Genomic DNA, 24,997 nt, shown 5'->3' on the forward strand with positions numbered 1-24,997 from the left:
ATGCGATCTTCTTCTTTTCTTTCCAGCTTCCAGCTTTTCCCTTGTTGTCTTCCTTCTTCTTCAATAGTACGTCTCCATGATCTTTTGGGCCTTCCCCATTGATTTATTCACTCACGTAAACTCAACAGACTACTCAATCAGTGTAAACATTTTCTGAGAAGAGTGTAGCGTCTGTGTTGTGGTAGAGTATTGTGAGTTTGCTTGTGTTTTTTATTTGTGAATATGAGTGTCCATGGAATTTGTGTCGATTAGAGGAACAAACAAAAGAAAGAAACTACAGGCATATGATGCCATAAGTGCAGGATATGGGACTTGGTTTATTTGGCGTAGAAAATGAAAATAAAGAATTTATGTTTTACGTACAACCAAGAACGATTGAAAATAGAAAAATCAAGAAAGTTAGTTTTCTTACTAGACATGTTCTCGTTCATTATTATTAGGGATAGGACCGATTAATCGGTACTCTATCGGTATCGGCCGATATAGGCATATTGGTGTATCAGTTCATCGGTAAAATTACCGATTATTTTACTGATCTGATATATATCGATAAATATCTGATAATTTATTGCAAAATTTTGCCATTTGGTTATAATTTTTTATGGATAATCTCCATGCCCTACTTTCTAAAAAAAAAAGTAAGTGTCTAAATATGCAATTTCTTTTTCACTGCAGTCACCTTGAAACACATTTTTATTAAGGAGGTCAATGAACCTTTAAGGTTCTTCAAGGACCATTTCTAATTTTATATTGGATCGGTTATCGGTATCGGATGAAATTTCATGTCGGGCCATTCCTAGTTATTATATTAATTGTAAAAAATAGTGTGAAAACCGTTTCGCAGCTTGCTTGCTTGCTTTTTTTTTATCAACGACATCGATGGGTTCACTCTGTGAAAAGAGCACCAAACAGCTGCACCCACTATCCTGCTTTGCAAGAGTCTAGTAGAAAGTGTGTAAACAGCTACTCGCCATGGAAGGATCAAGTCAAGCTGACAGGCTAGCAACTCTCCCGCTTACTCGACCAATGTGAACCAGCCTTTAGAATTCCCACTAAACATGGTACCGTTAAAAAAATAAAGCATGTGCAAGCCAGCTGGATTGATTTAAATCAAGTGATTTTTTTTAAAAAATCACTGATTTTAAATCAGTTTGAAGACATCATTTATAGAATAACGTACATAAGGATTTTGTAGATATCAGAATCATTTTTGTTGAAAGTACATTTATCTCGTAATCATTTTGTGTTTATTAGACTAAGGAAAGAAACAAAATATTTGTACTGATGGAGTGAAGCTCATACAAAAGGAAATGTAATATAGTAAAAATTTTGTGTAGAATAATATACAAAATACTAATCATGTTAAACCGTAAATAGTGTCCTTATCATTAAGCTATAAATAATCATGGCAGCTGATATTTTGCAAACTATAATTTAAAAAAATGCTAAAATTCAGCTACAAAGACTAAAAAATATTTTAAGTTACAGTTACATAGATAGTGCATCCAGAATGTTTTATTTTCACTGGAAGAAAGGTTACTGAAATTATATTTTCATTATCACACTCAACAAACATTACCATAGTACCGTGCGTCCATTTCGATCTGCAGCCGAGAGATCGGGAGAAACGTGGCGGGCGGCGCTAACGGAGGTGCCGACATTTGCGGCCTGTAATGCCCGCATATTTTTATGGACATATGCAGACATTTATATAAATATTGCAAAACTAGCACTAACCTGTGTTATAAGATTTGTTCAAAGTGATGTCCACCTACATTCACACATTCCTGGCATCGTTTGATGAAATTTTGATTCACACGCAAAAGTTCTTCTTCCGTAATTCTTCCTAGTTCTGCCCTTATATTGTCTTTTAGTTCGTCGATGCTATGAGGGTTATTTCGGTAGACTCTATTTTTCAAGGTTCCCCACAAATAATAGTCACATACGGTAAGATCTGGCGAACGTGAAGGCCATAAACCTCTTGAAATTATTCTGTCATCAAACACCTCCCTTATAGCATCCAAAGAATCAGCGGCGGTATGGGCTGTGGCCGAATCTTGTTGAAAATACCCATATTGTCTCTCATTATCTGATAACAACTGAAAAAACGGCGCGAGTATTTGTGTGCGGTACCTCTCTGAATTTATTGTGTCTTCAAAAAATATAGGCCCTATTATTCTTTTGGCACTTACAGCACACCACACACCAATTTTTGCATCGTGTAACGGAACTTCGTGTATTATTCGGGGATTTTGAGTGCTCCAGTATCTATTGTTCTGTGAACAAACATGACCACGCAAGTGAAACCATGCCTCATCCGAAAAAATTATTAACTGTGGATCAACAATACCATCTACAATATTCTGCAAAACCCAATTACAGAAATTTACTCTACTTACGTTGTCAGGGGGCCGTAATTCTTGCACTATAGAAACTCTGTACGGTTTTAATTTTAGTAGCTTAGTGGCTGTATGTGCTGATGATTTTGACACGCCCATCTCCTGTGAAACACGGCGTAGAGGTTTGTTTAGAGAACGTTCTAACGCTGCACCAATTTCATCGAGTTTTGCTTCGGTTAGAATCCGTCGTTTTTGCTTAGGTGTTTTAAAATTTAACGATCCAGTTTCTCGTAATTTAAGGACAAGACGTCTAACCGTATCTCTGTGTGGAGGTGAAACGCCTGGGAATTTCTGTACAAATTGCCTACACACGTCTCGACACGAGTCTGTTTTCACGTAAGTGTCATACATAAAAATTCTTTGTTCTAACGTGAACCTTGCGGCTGGCATTCCAATCGTCTGACTGACACAACACACATACACACTGCAATAACACAAACAAGTAACGGCAAGTAACCAAGAATAACACACTTACGCACAGTACGAAATTAACATGCTCTTGGTTTACATCTGCCTGCCACTATATTCACAGCTCTGTAGTCGCGAAGGAACAAAAAACTTGAGCTAGGAGATTTCGGATTGCAAGGAAGCTCACGAACACCATTAGCTTTTAACGGTTCGTCTGCAGCGTAATCTTGATACAGTGTTGCACATTCGAAACCTCCAAACGATCCCCATCGACACAAAACTCTTTCAAGGATATAAACTTAAGCAGGACGTTACTGGTCAAAACTATGATTAAAATGTTTTACAGAGTATTATCTGTGGCTCTTAATATAATTTCTAAAGCGTATTTATTTGTGTATATAAGGGTGGAACTTGGAAGAATTACAGAAGAACTTTTGCGTGTTATAACACAGGTTAGTGCTCGTTTTGCAAGATGTCCACAAAAATAAGCGGGCATTACAGGCCTCAAATGTCGGCATCTCCGTCAGCGCCGCCCGCCACGTTTCTCCCGATCTCTCCGCTGCAGATCGAAATGGACGCACTGTAGGTTCATATATATATATTTTCAGAAACAGAAAAATGTATGTTTACATGTTTGTATGTGTTTTAATTAAACTGTTCAAATATTTTACAACACTGTTGACCAGAAAAATACTTCTTATAAAAAAATATATCTATGTGTATGGTGCCAACAATCAGACAAGGAATTTTAAGCCTTTTTTTTAGATAAAGAAATCTATTTAATTTTTTAAATAGTCTGATTTAAATAAAAAATCATCAAAAGTGTTTAAATGAAAATCATTATCTTTATCCACCCTGTGTCAAGTCATCAGTGGATGGATGCATGCAATACGTACGTATTAATATTCGTCAATATTGTAAACAATTTTAAATTGTTACAATTGTCAAGTATTGCTATCAATGGAAATTCTTATATCTATCTACATAAGTATTGCTATTGTGTAAGTGAGAGATTCTCATACTTTTTCGTTTCATGGCACCCTTGGTGTTGGAAGATTTTTCCATGGATGTCAGAATGTAGGCAACTCTCTTGTTAGTGTGATTAGGTTGCTTGCATGGACATCCGTAGTATTTTGTCCCAGTGGGGGCAAAGGAGGCATATTTTCCCCCATAATAGTGATGCCCTCTCAGTGAAAACAAAATTACATGTGAAATATGTAAATTTTAGGTGGGTGTTCATTTTCCAGATGAAGGGGTGAGTTGCCCTCCTTCCCCCAGCTTTCCAGACATCCATGGTTGCTTGCCTAAAAAGTACTAAATAAGCACATATTTCGAACAATCATACAGGGTGATTTTTTATACATGGAACAATTGGAATTAGTCATAATTTACGAACCATGTGTCATACACCTTTCAAACCATATCACTGGTAGATTAAGATCTTTAACCACTACAAACTCCATCAATAATTCAGCTCCTCCCAGGTTAATTATAGTCACTGTTTTTCCTAGCTCTGACCGATTATTTTGGGTCACGTAAAATAACGCACACGTAGGACGAAAGGGTGATTTGAAGGAACAGGAATAGTGCGTAGGAAGAGTGTTGGATTACAGTGAACGTGTTTTGCATAGTGGCGCAATAGAAGCTGTCGCTAGGCAGTTAAGAGCTTGAATGCTATTGGCATAACATTGCATGGTGTGATTATGCAAAGACCAATCACAGACTTAGAGTAGCAATGGGGTGAGTGGTGCAAAATGAAGGAGAACAGTGCGGTGGGTAACAGAAAAGGAGTAACATTAACTTTCTCGGCGCGAAAAGATTTCCTCGGTTTGGAGTAGTGCCGTCGGACTTCGCGTTGCGAGTTTCCCGCGATTGTTAAAACTTGATACGAGCGTCGCTAAAATATTTTTTTTAATCCCTCATCACATTCTCTGGCACAAGAACAGCATTAGAAGAAAAGTTGATATCACGGTTTTGTAAAATGTAGTGGCTATTGGATTTTAAGGTGTATTTTTTCCAATACAAGGTAAAATTAGATATCAGTGGTTTATTTCTTGTTACACAAATTTGCTAACTTAAGACTTACGAGTGACTGGTCGGTCTGGTACCATAAACCCAGAGCTCGCAAGCCGAAGCAGGGTACTATATTCAAAGCAGAAGTAAAAACAGAAAACAAGTAAGTAACAAAAAGAAAGAAAACGGTTGAAGAATGTTCTACAGATTTGGGAGTTTAAACCACAATATGTTCCCTTGCCTATCACGGATATGGCGCAACCTGACAACGAAATTGCGCACCACTGCTCAGAAATATTGAATATTTCTGATTCTATGGCATTTTTCAGTTCTGGAATTGTTGTAGGTAGTCTGAAATACTCTGTCTTTAAGGTAACCCCAAAGAGAATAGTCACAGGGGATCATATCCGGTGACATTGGTGACCATTCAAACTCCTTCCCGTGTACTTGGGGATAATGATTAGACAACACACAGTGATCAAACATCTCCTCAAGATAATCAAGAACTGTTGTTGCCGTCTGAGGTCTTGCGCCATCTTCTGTTATTGTCACCCATATTTCAGAGTTCTGCACAACATTCGGCAACGGTTGCATATGGGTGCACGATTATTCTGCACATCTCATCTGAACTTGTGCCGCTTCCTGTTTTGTGGAATGATAGATGTGGTCGCCGCTACAATGAAACAATGCTTTTGAATATGGCTCTCACCACTTTATCCAACACTCTTCTTTCTGAAAACACCAATATCAAACTTACATACTGGATTTTCTACTTTCTGTACACAAAACAAATTGTAGTTTTTCTTGTATGTACGGATTGCTTGCATTATAGAATTATTTTCCTGTAGTTTACGGTTATTACAAGCATAAGAAAAGAGTTTTTCTTTGTGACGTTTCAGGAGAACACACGCTCCTTTCATCAGACATTTATTTTCATTTAGACTAAAGATACAGTTATAACAATGGTTCTTTTTTTTTCCGCTAATTTTTCCCTATGGACTGATGTTTGAATTGTTGAGTCAGTTGTCTTAATTTGCAGATCAAGGAAATAAATTACATTGTTATTCATGGGTTCGCAAGTGAATTTTATGCGACGATGTGATACATTTAACAATTTAAATACGTCCATGATGGTGTTCTAATTTTTAGCAATAATTAGCACATCATCTACATATCTGATGTAGAGTTTGATATCCGCACCTATCGCATTAACAATTGGAGATTCTTTGTAATGAAGGAAAATGCTGGAGATGATTCCGGATACTGGGTTTCCCATTGATAGACCATTACTTTGCTGATAGATTTTGCCATCAAATATAAAGTAATTGTAATTTGAACATACAGTAAACCATCGAACCATTTCCTATGATTCTACTGGGTTAACCTTCATCTCAATAAGCCATCTGTGTAATGCATCTGTGGCACCTTCTATTGGGACACTAGGATATAAATTTTCAACATCAAAACTTGCAATACGATGCTCATTATTCCAAACAATATTTTTTTTAGTTTCTGTTTCACTTCATATGCATTTTTAACACTGAATTTTGTTTGTTGTTTAATTATAGCAAGTCTTTCAACTAAATATTTGGATAGTTTGTATGTATAACCATTGTTATAACTGTATCTTTAGTCAAAATGAAAATAAATGTCTGATGAAAGGAGCGTGTGTTCTCCTGAAACGTCACAAAGAAAAACTGTTTTCTTATGCTTGTAATAACCGTAAACTACAAGAAAAAAAAATTGTGCCATGTATAAAAAATCAACCTGTATAAATGATTGAAAGTATTGGAACATTTCGTGGTGCCCCTGTAAGTTTGTGATGGCACCATGGTGTACATTTTGGGAACCACTGGTCTAAGCCCTAATAGAAATGTAACACTTTTTTTTTCAGTACATTAATGAGCTAATTTTAGTGAACCTCAATTTAAATTCATTGTTTATTTCCAGGGGACAAGCCATCTAATTTTGGCCAGCAACGACTGTGGGGTTCCATTGGCTGGGGGATGTTTTCCTTTATTGCTGGTTACATGATCGATGTATTCAGTGAAGGGAAAGCAACAAAAGATTACAGCTCAACATTTTATCTTATGCTGGGAATTTTAGCACTAGATTTCTTTGTTTCTCTCAAACTTAAGGTGAGTGATCTTTTGATTGGTTTGTTTGGTTTATTTTCCTTCATATTTCTGCCACTTTTGACTAACTGCAAAAATGAGGATGAGTGATGATGTGATGAAACTGAAAGGAACATTTACAAAGAATACCCTTGCCGGGAGTCAAACCCCGGGCTCCTGGCATCATAGTGCACTGTGCTAACGAGGCGAGCGAGTGTTCTGGAATTAACTTTGACAATGTAACATTTTTCTGAACCTGTAACAAGCATGGTGCCAGATTGTAACGCAAATGGCGTCGCATGGAATATTAGCAAACTTTTTCTCAAATGTATTTTGGACCTTCTGTATGGAATTGTGATAAACTTTTATCCACTATTTCCGATATTGTCATGTTTATTAACTAAACTAACTCTCTAGCCTTCTTAAACCCGAAGGTTCATGGCTGCAGCAACACAGGCCTTCCATCTTTCCCTATCTTGAGCAAGATCTATATACTCTTTTCCATCCCTACCGATTTCCTTTAGGTCCATCTCAACGTTGTCCCTCCATCTTCGTCTTGGCCTTCCTACAGGTCTCTTACCATCAGGTTTCCCAACAAGAATCCTGTAAACTCCTCTTTCCTCTCCCATTCGTGCCACGTGGCCTGCCCACCTAAGTCTTCTTGATTTAATTATTCTAATAATATCTGGACATGAATACAAATTATGTAGTTCTAAATTATGTAACCTTCTCCACTCACCTGTCTCCTCATCCCTTTTAGGTCCAAAGATTTTCCTAAGGATCTTATTTTCAAATACTCTCAATTTATGTTCCTCTTTCAATGTAAGGGACCACGTTTCACACCCATATAATACTACAGGCAAAATTACTGTTTTGTATATTTTAACTTTTAGTTTCTTAGATATTAAACGAGAAGACAAAAGTTTATGAAGAGAGAAGTAACGCATTTCCTGAATTAAGCCTACTTTTTATTTCTTCTTTAATATAATTTTCACTTGTTAATATTACTCCTAAGTATTTGAATTTGGAAACTGGTTCAAACGAGTTGTTATCAATAATTAGATTTTGTCATGTTTATTACTCAATTTATTTAACACGTTCACTGCCGGTCCATTTTGCATTGCGTATGCCACAGGCAATTACATGGATGTGTTGCGCACGTCAAAATCCGTTACCTTGATTTTGTTTATATCACAAGTATTTGTTATATTTTCCCAATGTACAATTCATTTTTGTTATTTTGGAGGGAGTCACGACGTGTGTCACCGGCCTTTCTCATATTTTTTTTTTTCTGAGAGGCCAGTGTCATACGGTGTGTTCCATATCACTTCTAACTGCAAAACGTCTGAAAAAAGGTATTGATAAAGATAAATAAGAAACTTTATTATTGTTCCAACAAACACCATACATTCAAAACTGAAAAATAATGTATCTTCTTTGAAATAAACTTGCTTTCGGAATCACAAATTCAGACAAAACTATCTGTTCTTGCACACATAAGAGGGCATAGACGGTGAAGAATACTTCCAGAACAATGAACGTGAAAAACCAATTCAATAAAAATTGTTACCGTATGCGTCTACTCACAAACACTGCACAGGCAATAACACAACTCTTCAATTGTTGTGGAATTGTGCAAAACAGATTTCCAAACACAGTCCAGGTTGATCTTCAGAGTCGGTGCAGTAATATTGTGTTGTCTTGCAAACTCTACATCTTGTTATTGTGTTCTGTGTGCTGTAGGAGGTACGGCTCTTTTCTGATCATCAGTAGAAAGGTTTTGAGCATCACCAACACCATCATCTTCACCATCTGAGTCATTAGTCATATCAATTCATCATATGTCCTATGCCAAGAGTCTTCCGAATCATAGCCAGGGGGAGGATTCGGGGGGCTGAAGCCACTCCCCCCCCGAAATATCAAATATATACATACAAATATCAAATTTCAATAATGTATTGTGGTAATTAATTTTACTTCATTAGCAGAATCTTGAACAATAAGTTGTAATATACTGAGAAATTCTCATGTTCAATGCTTCTATACCTCCACTACTTCGATTGTAGATTTGTCGATGGCAGCTACTGGTAAGGGATGACCCCCCCCCCACCCCCACCCCCTGCCTCAAAACAAAATCCTGGCTACGGGACTGGAATCAACACATTTTTCAGTGGAGATGTCGAATGATGCCTCGGCAATTTTATGTAACTCTGCTTCCTTCAATGTCCTCTTGTTCACCCGCTCAGTACATTGTCTTTTTGCCTTCGACGGCCCTGCAACATATGGTTCCATAGAAACAACACAAAACGCGTAACCACAAAACCAGTGGTGTAAATCAATGCAGCAGTATGTGCCTCAGAGGCCGAAACGAATACAACCTTCCAAGCCAATAACCGACTCACAACTGGCGAATGCTAACTAACAATGTCAGTGTCACACACCGTGTGACGCTGGCTTCTCTCGGTAAAAGCCGATAACACACTGTGTGTGTCACCGGCACTGAACATGTTAAAGCTACATCAGCAGATTATAGATATCCACATAATTTATTTTATTGGTATATGAATAATTTTTATATCCAGATGACCAAATGACATGTAATCCGGCCAAATGCTATTTATCTTCAAGACAAATATGTTGATTATAAAAATATGTTTATTGGAAAATATGTCAAATTTGAGTAACACCCTAATTGTAATACTCGGATATCAAATTTGTACTAATTTGCCACTTATATACAAACACATCATTCTCAAACACTGTAGTAAAAATAGATTACTGCGTCAACACTGCTATCAAACTGATAGAATGATGAGTATCATGATAATAAATAACGGAATCTGTTTTGTAGTAAGTACAACTGCTAGGGGCTTCTTTTGAATACCTATTTTTTTTTTTTAATTAAAAAGTAGCGAACAGGAGTAGTGTAGCAAGCTACTTTTTTGGTAAATTTGCTACCTGTAAGTAACATGCAATAATGCATGAACTGAGCGAAAATATTGATCTGGGGTTTCATTTTGTCTAATTCTTTGCCAACATTTTCCTGGCTTCCGCACAGTGCTAAGCTCATACTCACAGAAAGAAAGAAATACACAGTGGCAACAATGAATGTAGGTTGCATACAAGATGATAAAAGCCAGCCCCCGTGGTGGAGTGATTAGCACATTGCGTTACGATGCCAGGGGTCCGAATTCAAATCCTGACCTGGGCATGTCATCACTCATCCCCATATTTGCAAATTAGCCAAAAGTGACACAAAAAGTGAAGTAAAATAAAGCCAATCAATCAAAATATGTTTTCAAGGTATCAGAGGGTTAAAACATGTCATCAACTAGCAAAATAGTCACAAAAAAAAAGTAGATAAGTGTCTACAGTTAGCACAAGACCTCACGTTTCCTAACGACTGTCCTGGTGATCAGCATCATGATCTGGCATCCTTCACCATCCAGTGTCGCTCCCAGGAACTCATTGATAAGAGACTGGCTCATGCCCACCCAAGATAATCAACTTGCACATCACCTCCAATGTGACATTAAGATGCCCCACTGACCGGACCAACATGCCTGTAAATAATACAACTGTTCTCGTACAGTCACGGACACTTCTGAGTTGAAGTGATCTCATAGAGCATCAATGTGATAGTTACGAGCCAGAAGTGTCAGTGACTGTACGTATTAGTTCTACTATGACTAGACACACAATCTGTAAATTTGAAGTAGTGTTAAAGAAAATTGTGGCAACATTAAGATCACATTTTCCATCTTCAGCAGGCTACCATCATGGATGTAATTCACTAAAAGATATAACCTAATTCCTTGTTCTCATTCTATGAGACCATTGGAACACATTGTCTTGATTTTAATGTACTGTGTGAACAATGTAAGCTAATTATGTTCTTTCAGAAGATTTGTTCATAATTTTACTTCTGTCTTTTCCAGAGGAGTCCATCCAAAATGTCGTTCAGTATTTTTTCTGATATTGGAATGTTGCTGACAAATATTCGCATTGTGATATTTTCATTATGGTGTGTGTATGTGGGAATGTGCACTGGTGTTCTCTGGCAGTTTCTCTTTTGGTAAGTTAAATATTCTAATACAAATATGATTACATTTATGTATGTCGTATTAGTGTAATTATCATCATATACCAGGTGAGTCACCTAAAATTACCACCGGAAATATTTCGTGAACAACAATGAATATTGAAAAACTGTTTTCGCAGATATATAGGTATGAGAGGGGCTCATGAAATTAGTGGACACAATATGTTGAACTACGTAAGGAAGTACGATTCTCAACACAAACTTAGTTTTTTTAAATGGAAACCCCATTTTATTTTCAGCTCATTTGAAAGGAGGGAAAAATTCATTAAGAATGATGTTTGTTACATTGTAATACGTCAAGTTGTTCTCAAGTAATTGTAACGTAAAGTTGACGCTTGAAACAAACATTTTCAAACATTGATTCATGTGTCATAACATACATATCCCCCTTTTGATGCCATTTGTGTATCGTAAGAAACATGTTACTCTTCTGCGTTGTGCTTAGGAAAGTTGTTACATTCCAACAAGTGCAGGTTACAATAAAATGTGTAGTTTGTAAATGATTTAAATTATCTAAAAGATTCTGATGCATCATTCTGTGTTAACAAATGTTTGTTAATTAAAAAGTATAAATTTTAGCATTCCGCCATCAGTTACATACATAAATGTTAGTACATTAACATCTTTCTAATTTTTAGTTGGTGTTCATTCATTTACGTCATAATTTTTAGTAATTGGAACAAACTCTTCTTGTTTGTTCATGACAAATCATTAAGTTTTCAACTATTAAATTTTCCACTTTATTCATTTTTTCTTTCTTTCAAATTGATTTACCAAATTTATCAAATAAAGCAAGGACGTAACAAAGTACACTGTTTGTGATAATGTAGTTACGTCAGAACTGTTGCTGAGAAAATAGTATTTTCAAACTGAAAAGGCCGAGATGATACTTATCTATGGCGATTGTAGGAAAAATGCAGCACAAGCATGCAGGCTGTATGCAAGATGGCATATAGGCTCAGCTCTGCCGACAGGCATAGTGGGGATGCGCCGTCACGCTCAACTTCACATTACAATTACTTGAGAACTACTTGACGTATTACAATGTAACACATGCCATTCTTAATTAATTTTTCCGTACTTTGAAATTAGCTGAAAATAAAATGGGGGTTTATATTAAAAAAATAACTAAGTTTGTGTTTAGAATCGTACTTCCTTACGTAGTTGAACGTATTGTGTCCACTAATTTCATGAGCCCCTCTCATGCCTACATATCTGCAACAGCAGTTTTTGAATATACATTGTTGTTCACAAAATATTTCCAGTGGTAATTTTAGGTGACTCACCTGGTATAAATAAGAATTGTATTTTTTTTATCTCAGCTAAAACTAAAATAATTAAATCGGTAACAAACGGTTGTTGTAACTCCATGCAATCTTACCATAAATTATGCAAAACATACTGTAGTTAAGGGATGGATCAATATGATTTTTTGCTGGTGTCGATCTTGAGAAACAGAAATGTTTCATCAAGTTCCTTAATGTTTGTAACCAGCTAACTGCAAGCGGGCATACCTATGAAAACTAAGCTATGTATTAAGCATTTACAATGAGTTCCAATGAGGATGATGGCAGTGGCCACTGAAAAAAAAAGGAGAAGAGAGAGAGTTTCGCAGAAAAAGTCAGTACTAGTTTCTCTGCATTTATCTACTACCACTTCTCTCATATCCCAATTATGAATTAATGTTTTAAGATCACGTAGCTTATCTTAGATTCATAGCATTATTAGCCCTTATTTGAAAAAGAAAGCTGGCTCCTGAGATAAATTGCTGGCACCTGAATTACTAGGTAAATCAAAAACTAAAGGCAATTTTGTGTTTTCGCAAGAATAAACGAAGACTGTGTGTGTCTGATGTCACCACGTGTACACTTGGAGTGACGTGGAAGTAGGAGCATCCATCACTGCCCCATTCAGTCGAGTGTCGCGGAGCAAAATGGTCACACGTGTGGACACACCACTCCACGAATGCACCATTGAGGAACAGCACGCCGTAGTGCACTTTCTGTGGTCGGAGGGAGTCAAACTGACAGACATCCCCCGTCGGCTGTTACGCAGTATGGAGCGAGCACCATGACTCAATGAAAGGTGGTTGGGTGAGTGGGTGGACTGCTTTAAAGTGCTGCGTGGTCGTCGGTTCAGGTCAGATGACGAGGTCCAGCAGGCGATGCAGACGTGGCGTCGTGAGCAACCAAATACCTTCTTCGTGGACGGGATACAGAAGCTGATTGCACGATACCAAAAGTGCATTGCCGTTCAGGGGGCAAATGTGGAAAACTGATATGTGTAGTTCTTCTTCTTGTGTGGAGATAAAGATGTTATGTGAAAATTGTCTTTACTTTTTGATTTACCCTAATATATTTAGTTTTTTGTAACCCTGGTCATGACATAAATTGAAATATCCTGATTCTTTTTTAACTACAGTCGCATGTTTTATTATCGCTTCTTTCTATTTTACTGCGTAGGCATTTAGAAACGTTGGCATCCAGTTGGGGCTGTGATTCCATGGAATGGATAAAGACTCTGGAGGGGCTGGTCATGGGGATCCAGTGCTTTGGAGGAGAGCTGCCTTTCTTCTTTATCTCAGGTACTGTGAATCGAAATTAGTGTGTAGTCTTAGATGCAACTTTTTCACAATCATGTCTCAAATACTCTTGACAATCAAGAGAGATGTGACAATCGAAATAAATATGAAGTAAATTATGATTTAAATAATGATTAACCAGTAAATGCCGGGTTGTGAAGTATTTCGTATACTTTTTCTCGACATAATGTGTCAGATAATGTTTGGATATACATGTTTTGTGGCCGCGGTGGCTCAGTCGGTAACGCGTCTGACTACCATGTTAAAGGTCCCGGGTTCGATCCCCAGCCTGTTCAAATCCGGGAACTTTCCTAACGTTGGAAGCGGCTCCGGCGCCCACTCAGTGTCAAATGACATGGGTACCTGGGGGTAAACACAGTCAGAGGTGTGATGCTGATCACATCACCCCCACTCATGACCGGATCAAGAAAGTGTGGGGCATTACCCCCACACCCCCTATATGCCTTCATGGCATCATGCTAAGCACAGGGGATCACTTTACCTTTTTTATACATGTTTTGAGTTCTGCATGAGTCTTGAGGTATGTAATTATCAATTAGTAAGGTTTAATTAATTTCATTTCATTTTTGTTATATTTTGGAGGGGGCCAGCCCTCTGAAAATGACGTTCAATTTTTTTTTTTGCTTTACATTTGAAAATATTTTTATTTTTTCGGAAAGTATCTTCAATATGTGCGCAAATTTGTCCACAATAATGAAAAATATATCATACAATATGTAGGTACCATTCTGTACCTTTTCGTCCCAGCATTGCTATAATGCAGAAGGCCTTAGAAAGAGCATTTCGCGGGCTAACAGCAGACGTCGCTCGCACACTATTGCCGATACTCTCGTGTCATCTGCTCCTCAGCCGAACAAACAGGCCGAGGTAGCAAGAGGCAGAGGTCACTCACCCTTCCAGAAGGGTGCAGCGAGTTAGCTGTGGCAACCGGGCTCGCTCATTCGCGGACCTGATTGGTTCTCGCAGACACACCCCCATATTGTTGGCTGCTGTAAGCCCGCGAAGCGATCTTTCTAAGGCCTTCTGCACTATAGCATGGGGGCCCGACAAATTTCAAATTTCGTAAGAAAAATCATCTACCCGATAACGGAAAATTTTTGTTTTTATAGCATAGCCTTATAGCCCCATGTGTACTGAACAAAACAAGGTATAATTTGTAACTATAGCATTCTTAGTTCCAGATATATAAAATTTTATTTAAAAACATGCACAAGTTTAAAATGCCTCCGTCGTTGGCGAGTTTACTGGCAAAATACACTCCGTCGTTTAAGGGTTAAGAGACCAGTGAGGTATCAAAATTATCTTAAATACCGCGGACACCCTCTCAACCGGCCTCGGTTCAACTGGTCGTCAGTTTAACCAGCCGCTTGGCTGAGGAAGTGCCTTATGCAACACCTGTCGCAATGGGGTTGTCCCTAGCTTGCAGTTTTTTGTTAAATTCTCTATTTTCAGTAAAGCAGTGGATGTATTGTTGTGTGGACGTTGTTATTGTTTGTTGAAATGGTGCAATTTCACTTTTAAAAAGCGAATGGATGCAAAAAACAAAAGAAAATTATTGATTTCTTCTACTGTATAATACGGTACAACCTTCTATAAATACACGTAGTACTGTGTGTATTTTAAAAGTTGTAGTCTACAATTGTTTAGTTTAAAAAATGCATACATACTGTACAGTAATGCATCTACAGTAGTTTTCTGTGATGTTTTTCCTGCTCATTTTGTGAAGCAATGTACAGTAGTGATGTTACTGTATTCCATTACATAAGTTGGTTAAACTGGCCATTTCGTTAGCCAGCCAACGGTCCAGTCCCATGATGGCTGGTTAGGAGGGTGTCCACTGTAATAAACACGGAACGGATTTAGATGTAAATACATATCTATGTATGAAGCTGAAATCATATTTCGTTTTATCTTTGTGCATCATGGCATGTAAACTCAAAAATATCAGTTTTTGTTTTCCATATTTGTACCTACAGTAAGACCTCGCTAATCTGGACTAATAGGGGGATAAGTTGACCTAAAAGAACGGTAGAAAATGCATTCAAACTCCGTTTATAGCAAAAAAACACGTTTATTATGGTGTATTTAAAGGGCATAGGCCTAAATACACTATACAGTACAGTACAAAGTGTGCGGGAAACAGAATTTCATCAGTGGTTGACTGCCTTTTCGTTGGGAAGTTCTCTTGTTGACTTCTAGCCACATTTAAAACCTTGCATTGTTTTTTTTTACTTTTGCCTTTTGCTTGTCCGGATTAAGTGAAGTCCGGCTTAACGAGGTTTTACTGTATAGGTTTTGGCTCATATTTTTCCATATGTCAGAACATTTCTCAACATATACTCCATATTCGCGCAATAACTACATGTCCCCGTGTGAGAATTGGGTTAATTTCTTGCGAATAACTGACAAATTTGAAATTCCCTCCCATTACTTCTTGCGATATTGAACGCAGTTTTAGTCAATATAAATCCATCTTAAGAGACAACAGAAAGAAATTCATGTTCGAACACTTGCAACAAAATTTTGTTATTCATTATTTTGGAAACAGGAAATGAAAACACATTTTGTGTTCTTTTACAATTAATGTCAATCATAGGTGTAGCTAGAACTTTATATTTGGGTTTGCACAAAGAAAAAGAAATGAGGTCTTTACCTTTTTAATAGCATATTTTGCAACACAATCACTTGGCTCTTTCACTGCACTGTTGTTTGTAAAGGAATATAAATTCTCTAAATGACATTGTTGAAAATTTCTGAATATATGTAGTAGAAAAAAATCAAGTTGCATAGAAATTACACACACACAAAATGTTCATAAATGTTACAAACAAATACATCAAAATACACGTCATCTATAATGAGAGACATCTGTCAAAAGGTACAATGTTCTTAAACATAGGCGCCGACTCCATGGGGCTTGGGGGCTCGAGCCCCCCCCCTCCTCCCCAATGTTAACGATGTGGGGGCAGAGCCCCCCAAATAATTTTGCTTAATAGGATCTAATGTATTATTTTGCTTCTCTTCTAAAGTTTACTCTGAATTGTGACACATGAACTTAGCTTTAAATACACATTTGAAATGTTCTAGACCATCAAATTTGGGAGCTGAGACCGTTAAACCATCAACTTGTGGGGGGGGGGCTATGACCAGAGACAGAAAAACATGACTTATTACCATATACTAAGTATATAATTATAAGTATTGTTAACATTTTTACTAAAAAGAGTTTCAAAAGACGATGTGCATGAACTAGGGGATTGGATGGGATGTTCGGGCTACAAATGGCTCTCACATGACATTCAGAACGAGATCGTTGATATATTAGGGAGATCTGTTTTTCGCTCCATGGTAGCAGATATTAAAAGTTGGGAATATTTTGCTATTATGGTTGCCGAAACTTGTGACATATCCATCCGTGAACAATTGACATTCTGCATTGGAACTGTGAATTAAAATTTTGATATTTTTGAGGAATTCATGGGCTTTTACGAGATTCAGAACACTGAGGCCAAAACTTAAAAAAGGGAGAGAGTGAGTCATTCATTAATTTATTTCAGTGATCAGAGCCCCCCCCAATAATTTTGACAAGTCGGCGCCCCTGTTCTTAAACTCATCAACAACTTCATTTACATCAATAGACGAAGCTTTTTCCTGTTCCACAAATAGCAAGAGCAGGGCTTCCAATCTATCCTGCTTCCGAGTTGCTCTTAATTTAGTTTTAACTTGGGAAAGCATTGAGAAAGCTCTCTCTCACGTGCAGCTTGTGATAGGTATAGAATAAAGGCGCTGCAGTACAGAATAGAATGCAGTAAATATCTTCTTTCTCCAATGACATCAAAAAATCTAAAAGCTACAGACACTCGTTTCATCAGCGATAATGCACACGTTTGTACCAAGTAATGACATTTTCAACTTCTTACGAACTGCCGCTTATTTTCTCTCTTATTGAAATATCTGTCTTTAATTCTCTGTGATAAAGCAGCCCACTAGGCACACCCCTGTAGCTTCGCCTATGATGTCAATGTAAGCGTACTGTATTTTATATAACTTGTGTAGTGTCTTATATTGTTAAAAATGTAAATTTAAGTCCATATTTAACTCCAGATTTTGGTGAAAATAACTAAATATGTATTTACATATTTAGTTATTTTTTAGTTAATAAACATTCATGATAAAGTTTGTAATTAATTTCTGATCCATTGCAGGATGGGTGCTTAAAAAAATTGGCCACGTTAATGCCATGAGCATGGTTCTACTAGGCTTCGGAGTTCGTTTCCTTCTGTATTATTGGATAGTCAACCCCTGGATGTGTTTGCCTATAGAACTTCTGAATGGCGTGACATTTGGAATTTTCTACGCCACTATGACCTCATATGCAAGTATAGCGGCTCCGCCTGGAACGGAAGCCACCGTTCAAGGGCTTGTTGGTGCTATATTTGAAGGAGTGGGTAAGGAAGTTTATTTTTTATTAGTTCTATGAATCATAACTTCTCAAAACATTCAGGAGAGTGAGGTCTTCTCACTGTCCTTGAATATGTTGAGCCCTTGTTGGGCGCCATACAGTTTTAGCTGCTTATTTTTAATGAAAATCACTCTAGATGAGCATAACTTCTGGGAAAATCATTGTGAAGAGTAGGTTTTTATTTTATTTTTTTCTAAATGCAGTAGAACGTCGTTTATCCACATGCCAATTATCTGCAACGTCAGTTATCACCACACTCAAAAAAGCAAGATTCAGTTTTGAACAAATTTAAGCAATTTCTTCAATTGTACATTGGATCTAAATGTGTTTTAGTTTTTTTTTAATGGACTGGCAACCCTGCAGAAGGAAAGTTGAGTAATGGACTCTGCAACAATTAAGCTGAAAGGCTGGGAGGTACAGTACTGTAATTTAGGTATGCACTGTACGTATAATATGAGTGTTTTCTCATGTATTTTGTTTTCTTGTACTGTATACGTATGTACAGAGCGTTCCCTGACATTCGCTACGAGACTTGGCGGCAAGCGGCCCGGCATCAGCGCTTGTCTTTCCCGGTAAACAGAGTCCGCAACAGTCACTAGAATTAGCTATTAAAATTACAGTTTTCATATTGTGTACTACCCTTGAGTACAGAAGGTGTTGAAAATGATGTCCCTCTGCTGTAACACATTCCTGGCATCTCCGAAGAAAATTGGCATTTATACGTGCAACTTCGTCTACTGTAATTCTCTCAATTTCTCGTACAATACTCTCTCTTAACTCATGGATGGTGTGTGGATTGTCTTTGTATACTTTATTTTTTTCTATCCACATTTATTCAGAACTGACCCTGTTACACTAAACTTGTTTATGAGGTTTAATATAGTGGTCCTATGTGGAACGCGAACAGCAGGAAAAACGTCGTCGCACTTCTCCACAATTCCTCTTTCCGAAGTAACATTCAACAAGATAAATCCTTTCTTGTAATGTAAACTTTTGTGGTGCCATATTAAGCCACAATCTTCAACACATGGACACGACACAACACAACGTCCGAGGGAAGATTATACTGGCGTCAGTCTGCAACGTCAACAGAAAGGGAAAGAGAGCGAAAAAAGAGACTGTAGCATGCGACTGTCGCGGACCCGTTCACCGGGAAAGACGAGCCCTGATGCCAGGTTGCTTGCCGCCGAGTCTTGTAGCGAATGCCAGGGAATGCTCTGTAGTACTGTGTACTGTATGTATAAAAATAAACCTGTAATGTACATGCTTTTCTTTGTTAAATAAACACATGTTTGATTATCCGCATAACCTTCGGTCCCAATTAATGCGGATAAACGACGTTCTGCTGTATGGTATTTTGACATGGTTTATACTTCAGGCTTTTTGTAGCATGTGTTGTAAATTCTTCACTTTTTGTTTGAAAATGTGGTTGCTAGAATTCATAAATTCTCGTGTTTGTTTGAAAATGTGATTGCTAGAATTCATGAATTCTCGTGTGTGCTTTAACTCACCTCAGTGGCTGAACACGTTTGAGTTTTCAGCTCAGCAATCTCGCTACCAACGGCTCTGGCTTTAGTAGTCCTATACCATACCACGAAGGCACATTTAGGGGATCTGGGGGCAGGGCCCAACATATTGTTGATCTCTGCCATTTTGGGGATGATGTGATCACCACTTTGCTCCGGCCACCTTTACCCCCAGGTACTCATAGATTTGAGGCTGGATGAACCCCAGAGATGCTTAATTTGGGATAAGCTGGAAAAATTCCAACCTTGGGAATCAAACCCAAGTCCCCCACGTGGCAGTCACATGCCCTACCGACTAGACTACCGTGGCCAATAAAGTGACAGTAAAGCAACAAAAGATGTGGAAAGTTTGTGGACTTTGATGTGTATGTAAAACCAGTATCCCATCTACGGTAGAGTTCTTCATGGAGATTTTGCTTGAGTGCCAAAATAGTACTTATTGAGAGCTTCTTCGCTCAAGCGAATAATGCTCTTAACAGGCAGTCAGAACATTTGGTATTGAAATTGACTAACAAAAAAAGGGCTTTGAGGCACAGGATGTTCATTTGTTTCTTTTTCTGGAAAAAAGCGAAAGCAATGCTTATAGTGTAAACATGTGGTTGTGACATGTTGGAACATCCTTATTGGTATTTCTTAAATCATGATTATACAACAAAGAATAATGTATATTTCTACATCACTGATGTGGTGATAAGTTGAATTCAACAACCAACAGTAAAATACAATATTTTTGTGTTCCTCATCTTAAGATGTACGTGTGTTGGAGATTTAATAGTGGCAACAACTGCTGTATACATGCCATGAAACAGAACCTGTTCTTCTTACTTATACCCAGTGCTCGAAAAATCTTCTTCAGAGCTAGGCGCCAGCTCTGAATGTCAGGTGCCAGGAAACCACGTACTAGCAATTGTGCATACTATGGTGTTTCAAAAATCGCGCAACCCGAGCTTTAAAAATGTATATCTTGAAATCCGTAAGAGTTTTCTGCATTATAAATCCTCATCCATTGAGATATCATTCAATGCTAAAAAATTATCAATTTACGCCACACAGAAAATTAGATAAATTAATAACCGGCGGAAGGCAATGTTAAATTTTTTCCAGAAATGCATTTTTGAGAGAAAAATATGTAAGAAATTATCAAAGGGTCATAATTAGATGTCTGATGCCATGTCAATCTGTCATTTGCAACCAATATTGATCATGTAGAGCATTTGATGAATTTTTGACTGGCGATTTTATGGGTTGAATGAAAAAGTGTCATTTATGGGGCATATCCTCCGTAAATGACAACACTAAAAGGTCAAAGTTTTGTCAACAGACGCACGCAACATGTCCTTAAATATTGACCATACTCCATGACAAGGGTTAGGTGGCAGAACAGCCTCAGGCTGAACCTTGCCCACGGAAATAAAGAATCTTCAAAATTTTGTGCATGTTACAGCAAAAGAACACAGTCGCCGGGCTGAAAAGTTTAGTCACCATGGCGACCGGGATTTTTCGAGTCCTGCTTATACCACACGTTAGTTTAATACCTAACCTACCCGCCAGTAAATGGACTCTTCCTTCCAACACTTGGTGCATGCGCAGTGAGATGAGTAGAGTATCATTGGAGTTGACGGTCTAAAGTTGTATAGTCAGAACCCCACTAATGTGAAAGTTCTGGTGATTCTCGTGTAAGACTGCGATGATGTTATCGCATACCGTACCTCAAGGACAGACTGTGCAATGTGCAGTATTACTGTTCATTTTTGGAACATAACCTTCGTTGCGAAAGAAGAGGCGACACTTTCGGCTGAATCCTCTCATCATTTTGCATGACAATGATTGCACGCATGTAGCGCAACCTGTGGCTGACAGGTGCTCTACCAGCCCCCGTGACTTTGATTTGATCCCCAAGATGAAGGAATCACTTTGTTGCATTTGCTTCCAAATTGTTCCAGAGATTCTTCAGACAATAGACCGCTCCATTCATATAGACTTCACATCGCTGGCAACAGGTTGTACACAATGCTGGTGACTGCATCGAAGGCCTGTAATAGTTTCACAGAAGTATCTCTTCAGTATCATTAGTAAATAAATAGTTGCCAGTATTAAATCTCCAACCCACATATATTAAACCATTTTTTTAAAAAAAAAACTACCTACACATCTTTGAAAATAAAATTGCATTTATTTTGATTTCAGGAGTATCATTGGGCAGCTTTGTGGGTGGAGTTTTAATGGACAGTCATGGTGGATCGATCATGTTCATGGTGTTTGGAGTTATCGCTCTGATTCTGTTTATTGTACATGTCTTGGTGCAGTATCTCTTAACTAGAAATTCTGGAAGTTTGCAGCCTACAGGTAAGTTATTTTTTTCTGTTTGCTGGAATTTTGAAATTTATAAACATTGCCTTATTAGTTTCAAATGTAATTTAAGTAATGGCTCCTTTGTGACATATATTTTGTAAGCAGTCTCCAGTTCTGGTATATTTTGATATTTTGCCAATTTCTGCTACTGACCCAACAATGGTTACAATTATTTTTTGTTCAGTCTGCATGCTGAAATGTGCCCTTTTTTTACGTAAGTCGGGAACCCTGTTGCTCCAAGCTCATGGTTCACAGAGCTCAGAAAATGTGCACATACACTTTACTTCACATTCCTCACCAACTCATTAGATATTTTTTTTTAGAAAAAAAGGGTGGTGGGGTTGAAAAGTATACATTTCTGTGAGAACTGGCACAATATGACACTATTTTCAGATTTCATGTAATTTCCATTTTTTGACTAATCAATTTTATATATGTTGAACTGATACTGATGCTGCTGATTGGTATCAGATACTAGTGGTATTGTTATCAGAAAGTATCAAAATTTATTCACAGATACCAGCACATAATTTTCTGAAGTTTAGAGATTTCACAGAGTCCACATAAATGCCATGCGACATTTTCGCAGGGTCTAATCATTCTAAAAATTAGGTAAAATTCAAAGTTTTAATTTATTTTGAACCAGTATTGTGTGAAAGGAATTGATTTTGTGATTATGTGACATGTATTTTCATATTTCAATGTAATTCTTGAATATTTTAAAGCAAAGCTGTGATAAATTGGTAAATACAATTGCTGTGAAATACTTGTATATAATCCTTTGCCATTTCCTGCCTCTGGCTGGGTCGGCATAGAAGTCAAGCCTCTCCATTGTTTTCTGGTCTTCCACCACTCCTCTCTTTCCATGGTGTTCCAATATTGTCCTCTTCTCCTAACACTCCACTATCTGCTCTTTCCACCAACATCTTGGTCTCCCCCTTGCCCTTATTCCCACTCCTTGTGCATTGTAAGCTCTTACTGGTAGTCTTTCTGCATCCATCCTCTTCATGTGTCCGAACCATCTCATCTGTGCCTGATCTATCCTGTCCTGAAGCTTCACCACCCCCACTGTCTGTCGGATCTCCTCATTCCTTATTCTATCCCTTCTAGTCTTCCCCAATATACGCCTTAAAAATGTCATCTCCACTGCGTGCATCTTTCTTTTGTCTCTCTGTCATTGTCCAAGTAATTATTGGTACATAGTATGTGTTATATATTACCTTCTTGCATTTCATAGGTACATCCCTGTTCCATATTAATCTTCGAATGCTTTGATAGAGGCCACCTCCCATTTGTCCTCTTCTCTTTACCTCCTCATATATTCTCTATTCTTCCATTTCCTTCCATGACGCTTCCTAGATATTTGAAACTCTCCACTACCCTCAATTCTTCCATTCCCACCTTCATTTTTGGTACATTTCTGGCTGTTTCTTGTTATTAGCACCTTGCTCTTTTCTGCACTGATTTTCATTCCTGCTCTTGTGATATCCTCATTCCAACTATCAAGCTGTCTCTGTACTTCTTCTTCCCTCTTTCTCATATTACTACGTCATCAGTGAACAACAGGGCCTTCATCTCTTCATCTCCTATCTTCTTCCCCACCTCTTCCTTAATTCCATCCATTGTAATTATGAAGAGCAGTGGAGAAAGAGCACTTCCCTGTTTTAGTCCATTACTTATACTGAAGCACTTCTCTTGTAACTTTCAAACCAATGGATGTAAATCAGTGAAGTGAGTAGATCATCAAGGCCTGTCTCTCCAGGTTACAGATCACAGCCTCAGTTTCCTGCTGAATGTCTTGCAGATCCATAAGAGCCTGTGGCTTGTTGTGATACACTTTCCCTTCCAGCATATTCCATAGGAAGTAATCTGGTTGGTTGAGATCAGGCAACCATGATAGCCAAAGCCCCTATGATCTTAAGATGCATCACACTAACTGCTGTGAACAGTTAAGATGCAATTAGCCTCTACTTCCTGCAGGTGACATGGTGTAGAGATTAGACCGATACTCGTGTCCTTCCATAACCATTCTTTTCATACACCAGGATATGCCCGGGTCAAATTTCACTGAATTACATTCATTAGTTCAAAAGTTACGAGGGAAAATATGGGGCCAAGTGAGTGAATGCTCAATATATCTGAACTTGGAGAGCGGTTTACTGTAGTCACTTTGGAGCTCAAGAAAAATCACATAGTTGAATAACATCGCCCTTGATGTCAACATAGTAATTTCTGGAGGGTGGTTAAGGAGGCATAAAATATTAAATATTAATAATACCACAGTAAAACATAAAATAAACATTGCAAAACAAAGCAAAGTATGCATTTATAGTCCAAATTGCCAATACAGTGTGTCAGAGAAAAAATATACCAATAAAGAATTTAAATAACTCAAAAATCGTTAACGATAGAAATGTCAAATAACGTTTATTTCGAAGAGGGAAGAAAGGATTTTTTTTTTACCACCAGAAGGGAAAAAGTCGTAGGTAGGTAGGTAGGTAGGTAGGTAGGTAGGTAGGTAGGTAGGTAGGTAGGTAGGTAGGTAGGTAGGTAGGTAGGTAGGTAGGTAGGTAGGTAGGTAGGTAGGTAGGTAGGTAGGTAGGTAGGTAGGTAGGTAGGTAGGTAGGTAGGTAGGTAGGTAGGTAGGTAGGTAGGTAGGTAGGTAGGTAGGTAGGTAGGTAGGTAGGTAGGTAGGTAGGTAGGTAGGTAGGTAGGTAGGTAGGTAGGTAGGTAGGTAGGTAGGTAGGTAGGTAGGTAGGTAGGTAGGTAGGTAGGTAGGTAGGTAGGTAGGTAGGTAGGTAGGTAGGTAGGTAGGTAGGTAGGTAGGTAGGTAGGTAGGTAGGTAGGTAGGTAGGTAGGTAGGTAGGTAGGTAGGTAGGTAGGTAGGTAGGTAGGTAGGTAGGTAGGTAGGTAGGTAGGTAGGTAGGTAGGTAGGTAGGTAGGTAGGTAGGTAGGTAGGTAGGTAGGTAGGTAGGTAGGTAGGTAGGTAGGTAGGTAGGTAGGTAGGTAGGTAGGTAGG

General features: G+C 38.0%; 1 protein-coding gene across 1 annotated transcript in view; it reads left to right on the top strand.

The window, feature by feature from the left end:
* Sugb (Sugar baby transporter) overlaps nucleotides 1-24,997 on the top strand; it is a 57,778-nt gene that overhangs the window by 10,177 nt on the left and 22,604 nt on the right. The window contains exons 4-8 of the mRNA XM_083114607.1: nucleotides 6,771-6,958; nucleotides 10,873-11,009; nucleotides 13,499-13,620; nucleotides 17,844-18,086; nucleotides 21,814-21,972. Coding sequence (XP_082970733.1) covers nucleotides 6,771-6,958; nucleotides 10,873-11,009; nucleotides 13,499-13,620; nucleotides 17,844-18,086; nucleotides 21,814-21,972 — 849 coding nt within the window. The remainder of the gene's footprint in view (nucleotides 1-6,770; nucleotides 6,959-10,872; nucleotides 11,010-13,498; nucleotides 13,621-17,843; nucleotides 18,087-21,813; nucleotides 21,973-24,997) is intronic.

The sequence above is a fragment of the Lepisma saccharinum genome, chromosome 29 (genome assembly GCF_977018435.1).
Source record: "Lepisma saccharinum chromosome 29, izLepSacc3.1, whole genome shotgun sequence".
NCBI lineage: Eukaryota > Metazoa > Arthropoda > Insecta > Zygentoma > Lepismatidae > Lepisma > Lepisma saccharinum.